The following is a 10,603-nucleotide window of genomic DNA, read 5'->3' as shown; positions in this document are numbered from 1 at the left end:
AGTTGCTGCTCCCAAAGTTCTCTTGTATTTTTAATCGGTTCTTTACTTCCATGATATTTAGGGTTTGATGAGTTTAAGATATGGGCTATTTGCCAAGGCTGCTGGACACAACCTCTCACCCCACAGCCACAATCTGAGGCTCACAGGAGCCTCTTGGCAAAAGTGACCCCACGCAACTTGGTGACAGAAGGGAAGCCCCAAAGCTGGCGCTGCAGCATCTTACAAGTCTCACACACACAGAAACGGGAAGAGAGCAACTAGCTCCCGTGTATTTTATTCTGGTGTGTTTGCTGGGCTGGCAACGGGGACAGAACAATGATGCCCCAGCCATCGTATTAATTACATTCATATCAAAGATTACTCATTAGAGGGGTATGACACAGAGTGATGTGACTCTTTCAGTACAGGGATATTCCCAGAAAAGGAGCTGATCTGTCAGGAAACCCCACAGAAGACACTCTGGCACTGCAGAAGCACTTGCCTAAAGCTACACCAATAACTTCACTAACAAGCGACACACGAGCATCCCTCCCGACCCTCCTCCTTGCAGCAACCCTGCCTCCAGAGAAACTTCTTTCCCGGACTTGCTAATCATGCCCTGATCGAGCAAGGGCCGGAGACAGGAGAGGGGTGGGAAGGGCGAAGGGGGCTGTGTGATGGGGGGGACCGGAGCGGGGCCGGTCCCGGGGACACCCCGCCCCGCCGGGGCGGGCCGAGCCACCAGCCCCGCTCCGAGGGATGTAAAAGCGGGGCGGCGGGGCCGGGGAGAAGCGAGCGACCAGCCGGGGCTGCACAGCCGAGCAGGTGAGCGGGACCGGGTGGGCGCCGGGGACGTGGGACTCGTTCCGCACCAGGAGCGGGACTGGGGAGCAGGACCGGGACTGGCACCGACACCAGGACCGGAGGCAAAGCCTGACCTCACCTCACTGTTCCACAGGTTGCACCAGTTGCCAGGATCGCTGCACAAACGAGCAAAACGTCGTCCGAAATGGCAGCCGAGGTGAGGGCGAACTTTGCTTCTCTGGTGGGGTGGTCTCGGGGTGCTCCAGTAGATGCGAACTCAACTGCATGGTAACCCCAGCTCCGCAACCTGCCAGGCTCGTTTGGGTGCTTCTCACTACTTGGTTTGTTTTCCTGGGGTTTAAATGGAGAAAGCAGCAGGAAACATATTTGCTGCAATATTTCTGATGACCCACCTCTGATTCTGGTGAAAACCCACAGTAGCGAAGATACAGACTTAGATACCTCGAAGATATACTGAGATACCTCTTCCCCACCCCAGCACTGGCCTTTCCCGCCCCATCCCCTCTGCCACTTGCCCCAGGGGACTGGTTTCCCAGCGAGGAGCTGCAAAACCTTTGCTTTTTCAACTCCGATTTCAACCCCTACGAAGCTCCTACTGGCAAACCTGCTTCAAAAATAGATCTCCGGCACCCTGTGCCTACACCCTGCCCTCGGTTGGACTGGATGATCTTAAAGGTCTCTTCCAACCAAAACGATTCTATGATTCTCCTGCTCTCAGGCTGGCTGGTTCAGACAGTCTCTGGGCAAAGGGCTGCCCGGTTCACCGGCCCCAGCCCCGCCGGCCGGTGGCCACCGGACCCGGGACCGGCCCCGGTCGCCGCCCGCTGTCCGTGGTAGCCCGGCGCTGCGCTGCTTCAGAGACCTTCTCGGGGGTAGCTTGACGCCGTGGTGTTTTGGTTTTTTTCTTTCCGTTTCATTTTACCCTAACATTTGTAATACTGAAAGGTACCCAGACCTCCCTGTCTGGAGTCTACACCTTAACCAGTTTTGTGCTAATCTCATGCCAAAGCTTGCAAGAACATCGTGGACTCTGGAGATGCTTCAAACGGTAACTTCAAACGCTTCATAGTTACAGGACTGTTTTAGAGCACGTGGCTTGTTCTAGAGCTGTGCCCCACAGCTCTTTGTCAACCAGATATTTTCATATAGCCTCCCTAAAAGACTGGGGTTTTTTAATTATTATTTCAAGTAACAGTAGATACTAGCTGTCACTATATCCCTCACTCTCTTCATGTCTTTTTCCCTGCCAAGAGACTACCACAGAGTGAGTGATCAGCAGCTGCCTTAAAAGACAGATCCATGCTGATCTTGCACCATATGCCCTGATATTAATTTTTAAGGACAGGCCATACTCTCTCCAGAGACCTGCAGGAGTAAAGTATCTTGGAGGACTCCTGAGCCAGCCCTGACACCTCAAGGGCTAAATTCTAGTGACAATGACATGTTCTCTGCTTCTACAACTACTTGCCAAAGCTCTTAAAGTCCACGCCTTTTATGCTTAATAGTACAGCAGAGAAAAACCATTCCTGAACTATGTTCTCAGTTTTACTTGGATAAAGAGTGGGACGGACATTAACTGATTTTTAGGGGATATATCAGTAAGTTTTGAACATGCCTCTTAACTTCATTACTTGCAGGGGGATAAAATGTTGGGAGGAAGGTTTGTCGGAAGCACAGATCCAGTCATGGAGATGCTCAGTGCTTCCATTACCACTGATCAGAGACTGGCTGAAGTTGATATCCAGGGGAGCATGGCGTATGCCAAAGCCTTGGAGAAGGCCGGGATCCTATCTAAAACTGAGCTGGAGAAGATCCTGAGTGGCCTGGAAAAGGTATTTATTTCTTCATATTTGTAATGCATGCTGGAATGAATGGCTTCTTATCTGACAGCATCTGTAGTAGCCTCCCTGAGTTGCGCTCAGTACACTTGGAGGCATTCTGGGCAGGGGATTGATGCTCCAGTTGATTCCCGCTAAGGGCACCAAAGCCCGGCAGTAGGACGTGAACCGGCTGACAAGCCCCCAGTGACAGCCTGATGCCCCGATGTGCACATTGTCAGTGCTCAGTAAGGCAGCCCCGCTGCCTCGGTGAGGTGTGCTCAGTGTGCCCACACTCCTCCTCAGACTGAACATTCACCAGGAATTGTTTCAGTATGAGGTAGGACTATTCTTTTTCTGCTGGCACTTGGGATCCTTTTGAGGCTGGCTGGCTGAGTTAGTAGGAGGCAACGCATAGCATTGTATAGGGGTGAAGAGAAGTCAGCAGCTAAGCGCTTTTCTAAAATATCCATTGTTGTTGCTCACCCAGCATGGACGCTGGTGACTCTATACAATGTTCGTATAGGAAAATCTTTGTGGCCGATGCTAAAGCAATCACTGACGTTTCAGCTCACTTTCCCATTGCACTGCGTAAATCCTCCTGTGGCCATAACGCTGCAGGATCATCACGGGTGGAGAGATGAATCCCACCAAGTGCAGCATAGAATATCAGGATACAGCAAGCAGCCAGCCTTGGCCTGAAAGAACAGGAGTGTCAGAGCTCACGTGAGACCCAACACTTTCATTTCCATTGGGACGGCAGAAGTTGGTATTTGCTGGGGACAATTTCAGCCCTCATGCGCAGCAGGGTACGAGTAGTGGCTGACTGGTGTTTCTGCTGATGTTTGTAGATCTCTGAGGAATGGTCTAAAGGAGTCTTTGTGGTGACCCAAACCGATGAGGATATCCACACTGCCAACGAACGCAGACTAAAGGTTTGGGTCCTCTAACCTCTTGTTCCTGTTCCTCTGTAGCTAGATCTGCTTGACGTTAAGTGCGTGCACCTCTTTCCCACTGTGAAATTCCTCTGGACCTTGTGGCACTGAAACCCCAGGTGCACAATCAAGTGTCTCCAAGACCACTTTTGTGGAAGGGGCACTGTACAAGCATAGAACCCCAACTTGCCCTTCCCGAGAAGAGATCCCATGGCTACTCACAGGATCCTAGAGCTGAGTCCCTTCCAGGCAGGGAGGAGGTCTGCTCAGGCGGAGTTTCCTCTTTAGATACAGAGACACTGATTGAAATCCTCCTCTTGTCCTCAGGAGCTGATTGGAGACATAGCTGGAAAGCTGCACACTGGAAGAAGCAGGAATGATCAGGTATGTACAGAATCTTTTTTTTTGCCTTTGTACTCCTCCCCCAGCCCATTTCAGGAGACCTCGGACCAGAATGGCTTTGGCTGTCTTCCTGGAGAGCAAGATATAGTGGCATTACCACATCAAAATGACCAAACGATGAGAGGAAGATGCACCGTCCCGTCCTACAGAAGAAGGAGGAGTTCACTTTGCAATCAAAGTGGCCAGTCACTAAGTATGTCCCTTTCTGCTTTGACTGACTGTGGCCAATCTCATCCAGGTTGTGACTGACTTGAAGCTCTTCATGAAGAACTCCCTCTCCGTCATCTCCACTCACCTCCTGCAGCTCATTAAGACCCTGGTGGAACGCGCTGCCATGTAAGTCCTTTTCCACATCCCCCAGCCTTGGTCTTGCACGGGCAGGAGACTTCTAGGCTTGCTCTTTGACTGACGCCAACCAGGGCAGCAGCAGGGTCTTCTGCGGAGGAAGTTACAGGCAGGCAGTGGGTGACAGCACAGGGAAAGACAACGGACCCTCTTTCTCCACAGTTCATGTCACAGAGACCTTCCTCTTCCCCCAGTGTGTCCTGGCAAAGGAATTGAGGTGGGAGGTCCACACAAGACTTTAGAAGGTGCCAAATCCATCTGAAGGAGTGGGGAACTTTAATGTGTCTCATGTATGAGAAAAGCCCAGCTGTGTTCAGTCCTGTCTAACTTTCCTCCTCACCAACCACACTCCCAAACGGTGGTGGACAGGGCAATCTGCCTGACACAGAGGGATTACCGTACCAGACAAGTTTCCAGGGAGGCCTGGGCAGACACACCACACTGGACGATCAGGACCATAAACCCGGTATACTTAGGTAGCAGATGACAGGGAGAGGAAGACATAAATAAAAATCAGCACCAACACAGGCTAAAGAAGTTCTCCTCACGACCTTGCCAGGAAACCCTGGAGTGTTCCTGCCACTGCCCTCTATCCTGCTCACCTCTTTCTCTCCTTTCACATGCAGAGAAATCGATGTTATCTTGCCTGGCTACACCCACCTGCAGAAAGCTCAGCCCATCAGATGGAGCCAGTTCTTGCTCAGGTAACCACCTTTCACACATGGCTGGAGGAAGCCTAGAAGTGCACCATCCTCTGAGGGGGCAGCCTGGGGTGGTGACAAACCAGCGCTAACCTTGCAAACTGGAACAGAAGCTCCCCATGTTCCCGTGTGGCTCTGACCAACCTGGGACTCAAGCACTGAGTGGGCAACGGATGCCAACTCCCTGTACGCTGCATCCCTTGGCCAGAGTTACATCTCAGCTAATGGGGTCACATGGAGAAGCTTGTATGGCTGCTAGCTGTTCCACTTCTAAGTGCCTAAGTGCCTAGTCTCCATTTCAAGCCTTTTCTGTTCAAGAGGGCTTTCCGGGCTCCAGGCGTGTCAGCATACTGCTGGGAAAGGAAAGTGACATTTTCTGACTTCAGATGCTTCATCTCTTATGACTTTTCATGTCCTTTCCTAGCCATGCTGTTGCTCTGACCCGTGATTCTGAGCGCCTGGGAGAGCTGAAGAAGAGGATCAACGTCTTGCCTTTGGGAAGGTAAAGTCTACCGTTTGTGTCGTCACAGGGCCTCGCTTTGCTCTGCAATGTCTTCAGAGGTGCCTTCCCTGCTTCCTAGAGCTTAGTTTTGGTTGGAGTGTGCAGGCTACCATGCGTGACTGGTGTTTCTTTTTCCCCTGGCAGCGGTGCTCTGGCTGGCAACCCACTGGAAATTGACAGAGAGCTTCTGCGTAGTGGTAAATGTCTCTCTCTAACTGAGTGGCCCAGGAGGGAGGGAAACATTAACACATGTCTCCCAATGGCACCGTAACGCACTGTCCTGGAGCCAAAGCCTCTCTTTTATAAGGCTTCTTACTGCAATGCCTGTGGGGTGGGAGCAGGAAGAGCCACCTCTGCTGCACGCTGGATGCTTGGGGCTAATAACAAATACCCGAGTCAGTGTAACACTTAGATACGTTTGTGTTCCTGGGGACTACTCGAGGGCTCACAGTCACTTGCATGCTGGGGCATCCTGCTGCATTCAAGCTCCAGAAATGCCAAGCCTGACCTCCTCTGTCCGTCACCTTCCTTACAGAGCTGGACTTTGCCACCATCAGCCTGAACAGCATGGATGCCGTTAGCGAGAGAGACTTTGTGGGTAAGCACAACTCAATCACTTCTTCCCACCACTGTTTTCGAAGCAGGCTTCTGAGACCTTCCCAGTAAACCCCCTTTAGTAAGGGGACTGAAATCCCTCACCAGGAGTATTTATACAGAAAATGTGTTTGCTCATGTTTAAACTCCAGTCAGGGCTCCCTGGGTTGCCAAGCAAACAAGCACCTTTTTCACGTCCTGACTTCCTGCTTTCTCTGCAGTGGAATTCCTCTCTGCTGCCACCCTGCTGATGATCCACCTCAGCAAGATGGCTGAAGATCTCATCATCTACAGTACCAGCGAATTTGGCTTTCTAACCCTCTCTGATACCTACTGGTAGGTTTCTGATCTCTGGGGAGTAATTCTCCTCAGCTGTCCTCACCTGGGAGAATGAGACAGTGGTTGGGGTCTCCCTGCTGCACAAGGCTGACACAGCATTAGAAAGCTGGCAGAAAGGCAGCCTTAGGGTGAATATTCCTCAGTAATGACCACTTATTTCTCATTCTGGCAACTCAACCAAGCCTGCATTCAGCAGACGCTCCTCCTCCCCAGCAACCGCTGGCAGAGAGAACTTCCTCCTCTGCTGGGAATGCCAGCCAAAGCCCTTCCTTGACTAGCCAGGTTTGCAATCCTAGCAGACTTCCTGTCTCTCAGGGGGGCACAACCACAGCCCTCCCTCTCCCAGCTCACAGCAACACTTAGCCTGGCCTGTTGATACCAACACTGGAGGAGCTTGGGGGCAAGCTTCCTTTTTGCTTCCTCTTTGAGAGGTGGGGTGTGTGGTAGCTCCAGGCAAGACTGCAAAAACAAAGGCTCTGCTTTGGCAAACATGAGAAATTCTGCACACTCAGTTTTCCTACACCCTAGGAAGGTGTCCAGGGAAGGGGGATCTATGTGTTACATTTGGAGGGCTGGCCCAGTATGCTGCATCGTCTATCTTAGCCCATGTCTGTAGGACAAGGGTTTAACTCACCGTTACCCTGCACACACTTTTCTTTCAGCACTGGCAGCAGCCTGATGCCTCAGAAGAAGAACCCCGATAGCCTGGAACTGATCCGCAGCAAAGCTGGCCGCGTGTTCGGACGGGTGAGCCTGCTAAAGAAAGAAGTGGGGTGGGGAAACTGCTCAGACTGGGGCTGAAGAATCTGCTTTCTTCATCAAGAAGAAACCAGCCAAGGGTCTGCCCAGTTTAGACTCTGAGCCTCTGCTGGGACAATGATGTGCTGCTTTTCCTAGAACTCACTGCCTCACCTGTTTCTCTCTGCAGCTGGCTGCTATTCTCATGGTTCTCAAAGGACTCCCAAGCACCTACAACAAGGACCTGCAGGTAAAACACGTGTTAGTTTTCGCTCCATTTCTCTGAGCAGACACAGCCGTCTTCTCCTCTTGAGCAGTCTTGCCACTACATTTCCCTGCTTGTGTGTGGGATGCGGAGGAAGGGGCTGAGGCACGGCAAGCTGCAGTTGACACCCCAGCCACAGCAGAAGCCCCTGGGATGACACGCCTACTGTGATGGCCGGGCTGCCTTTGGGCTTTTGGGGTGCATCAGGTTGACTTAGAGCAATTTCCATCTCTGTTCTCACGCAGGAGGACAAGGAGGCCGTCTTTGATGTTGTGGACACCTTGAATGCTGTGCTCCAGGTTGCCACTGGAGTGATTTCTACCCTCCAGGTAAGGCTTCAGCCGCTCATTATTGAACACGGTTGGTGGACACGTTCTGTGAGTGAAACGCATAAGAGAGCTCTACACTGGTCCTAAGATGAAGGCTCTTCAGTGCCTCACCCACACTGCTCATTATGGCTCCCAATGGCAGCTAATGTGTCCCCAAGGAGGAGTTGATGATAATGTCTCACTCTGACCCTCCTTTCTGCAGATCAACAAGGAGAACATGGAGAAGGCTCTGACCCCTGAGATCCTGTCATCTGATCTGGCTCTCTACTTGGTTCACAAAGGAGTAAGTATCAGAGGAAGACTTGGAGCTCTGATTTCGTTGGATGCACAGAACACTGCTCAGTGAGGGCCTGAGATGAGGCCTTCTGTTCTGTCCCCAGGTGATGAGCAGTCTGGGTCAACAAACACGAAAGCTGGAAACCCATTTTTTACATGTATCCCAAGTAGTGGAACTGCTGCCAGGTGGACCTGGTAGTAATTTACAGGTGGAGTTTTACCTCCTAACGCCTCCCCTCTTCACATCCCAGAAAACCCAGATTCACATGGCATTACCCTAAGCGAAAACAAGCCCACCAAAACAGACAGCACATCCATTTTTTCCTTTGAGGCTGCACCCCAGTTGCCTGGTCACTGACTGCGGCCTCTGCTTCTCACTGCAGATGCCATTCAGACAAGCCCACACTGCCTCTGGGAAGGCCGTCCACCTTGCCGAGTCCAAAGGCATCACCATCAATAATCTCAGCCTGGATGACCTGAAGAGCATCAGGTTTGTATCGCTAATATTTTGCCACGACCCCCCTCAACAGACAGGTATCAGCCTCCCTTCGTATGGGCCTCCTTATGGTGCCCTTCCCCAAAATGCCTGGACCAGACAGCACCCCAAAATCCTCCTGGCCTGAATATCAATGCAGCTACTGCTGGGCCTCAAGTAACTGAAGGGGACAACATCACTACCACGCAGCTCCATGGGCGCATGGGCAGCAGCCATCGGGAGGGACCGGAGGAAGCTCCTCCTCCAGAGGAGTTTGGCTTAAACTCCCTCGCGCTCCCCTTGGAGCCGACTCTTTGGTCTGCCACGAGCAGCTACTGCCAGGCACTAGAAGTGCAGACACAGGGCTGCAAGAGGCCTTTCTCCTTGGAAAAGGGCTCTGTCTCCACTCTCTGCAGGCACTGAGCGTGTAAAGCCAGCCCACGGCACGCGGCCCTCTCCACTGACACCTCTTCTCTTTGCCTCCCCAGCCCCCTCTTTGGCAGCGACGTCTCCCAGGTCTTCAACGTTGTCAACAGCGTGGAGCAGTACACGGCCATGGGTGGTACCGCCAAGAGCAGCGTGACTGCCCAGATCGAGCAGCTGAGGGAGCTGCTGAAGAAGCTGAAGGAACAAGCTTAGAGTGTGGGGAGATATCCCGTGAATGCAGCGTTGTGCCTTTCACACTAATCTGGAGTTAATAAACACTGGGGTGTATGTAGTTCACTGAAACTCCTGTCTTGCGTCTTTCTTCTTAGGGGCAAGATTGGGCCGGGCTTCCTCATCCCTCGTGAGGCTTGGGGAAACGTTCACTAGTGTGAAAGAATGAGGGCTCTCCCCTCCCTGGCAGTGGAGATGGTTTATGGGGTGTTCAAGCTCTCGGGGACTGGTAGGCAAAGAGCAGCAGGAGTGTCTGTCTACAACACAAGACCTGAAAATGCATCTCCTGAACAGGAGGGTGGTGGACTAGGGAAGTGATGGTGCCTTTGTACTCGGCACCACTCAGGGGTGAGAACACACCTCAAATACTGTGTTCTGTTTTGGGCCCCTCGCTACAAGAAAGACATTGAGGTTCTGGAGCGTGTCCAGAGAAGAGCAATGAAGCTGGTGAGGGGTCTGGAGCACAAGTCTTATAAAGAGCAGCTGAGGAAATTAGGGTTTAGTCTGGAGAAAAGGAGGCTGAGGGGAGACCTTATTGCTCTCTACAACTACCTGAAAGGAGGGTGTAGCGAGGTGGGTGCTGGTCTCTTCTCCCAGGTAACAAATGACAGGACGAGAGAAAAGGGCCTCAAGTTGCACCAGGGGAGATTTCGATTGAATATTAGGAAAAATTTCCACACCAAAAGGGTTGTCAAGCATTGGAACAGGCTGCCCAGGGACGTGGTTGAGTCACCATCCCTGGAGGGATTTAAAAGATGTGTAGACGTGGTGCTGAGGGACATGGTTTAGTAGTGGACTTGGTAGTGTTATGTTGACAGTTGGTCCTGGTGATCTTAAGGGTCTTTTCCAACTGAAATAATTCTGATTCTACGCAGCACAAGGCTGGATCCAGCAGTGCCAGAACAGGCTACACAATGTGCTGAGGGAGGCTTGTGGGTGTGCACAAAGAGGGATACCTGATACTGAATCTGTAACACATGCCACATCTCCAGCTATCGCTGCCCTCCTCACAGGAGTATACTTGCCTGCCTGCCTTCTGGCAAGGGGGATTAAGTGGCCAAAAGAAGTCTCCTCACCACCTGGCACCTAAACTTGCGTAGTCTTAGGCAAGGACTTGGCCAGCAGGTCAACCCACAGGTCATTCCAGCCCATCACAAACCCACCTTTGGCTCTGGTTTCCACCAAAGCACAGAGGTTGCATGGCCCCAGGTCAAGTTTTTTCCTCTGTGTGACCCAGGCCAAGCTAGCTGGGGCAGAATGCTTGAAAAGAGACTGGCGTGGCTGGCTCCCTCTCACAAACCTTATTCTATCTTCCGTCTGTCCTTACAAAAATATAACCAGAACAAAGACCAGGAAAAGCCTTACTTGGGGAATGAGAATGCAGCAACCTCGTGTCTTTCAATGGATTAAAACATTTGATTAAA

The 10,603-nt window shown here is 51.8% G+C and overlaps 1 protein-coding gene across 1 annotated transcript; it reads left to right on the top strand.

Moving 5' to 3' along the window:
• The first annotated feature begins 726 nt into the window (after positions 1-726).
• On the top strand, positions 727-9,248 carry LOC141746078 (argininosuccinate lyase). The gene is made up of 17 exons (XM_074593840.1): positions 727-804; positions 938-1,000; positions 2,442-2,636; positions 3,473-3,556; positions 3,884-3,940; positions 4,197-4,294; positions 4,930-5,007; positions 5,429-5,506; positions 5,651-5,703; positions 6,042-6,104; positions 6,322-6,436; positions 7,102-7,186; positions 7,368-7,427; positions 7,688-7,771; positions 7,974-8,054; positions 8,431-8,537; positions 9,011-9,248. Exons 2-17 carry the CDS (start codon positions 989-991, stop codon positions 9,159-9,161), a joined length of 1,401 nt encoding a protein of 466 aa, XP_074449941.1. The 5' UTR covers positions 727-804; positions 938-988; the 3' UTR covers positions 9,162-9,248.
• Positions 9,249-10,603: the final 1,355 nt, after the last annotated feature.

Source organism: Larus michahellis, chromosome 7 (assembly GCF_964199755.1).
Source record: "Larus michahellis chromosome 7, bLarMic1.1, whole genome shotgun sequence".
In the NCBI taxonomy this organism is placed as follows: domain Eukaryota; kingdom Metazoa; phylum Chordata; class Aves; order Charadriiformes; family Laridae; genus Larus; species Larus michahellis.
Note: the sequence above shows the minus strand (reverse complement) of the source record. Positions and strands in the feature narration are given on the sequence as shown.

Coding starts and splice junctions, on each gene's coding strand:
- LOC141746078 (XM_074593840.1), top strand. Junction 7,187..7,367: donor CTGGCCGCGTGTTCGGACGG/GTGAGCCTGCTA, acceptor TTCTCTCTGCAG/CTGGCTGCTATTCTCATGGT. Junction 8,538..9,010: donor GATGACCTGAAGAGCATCAG/GTTTGTATCGCT, acceptor TTGCCTCCCCAG/CCCCCTCTTTGGCAGCGACG.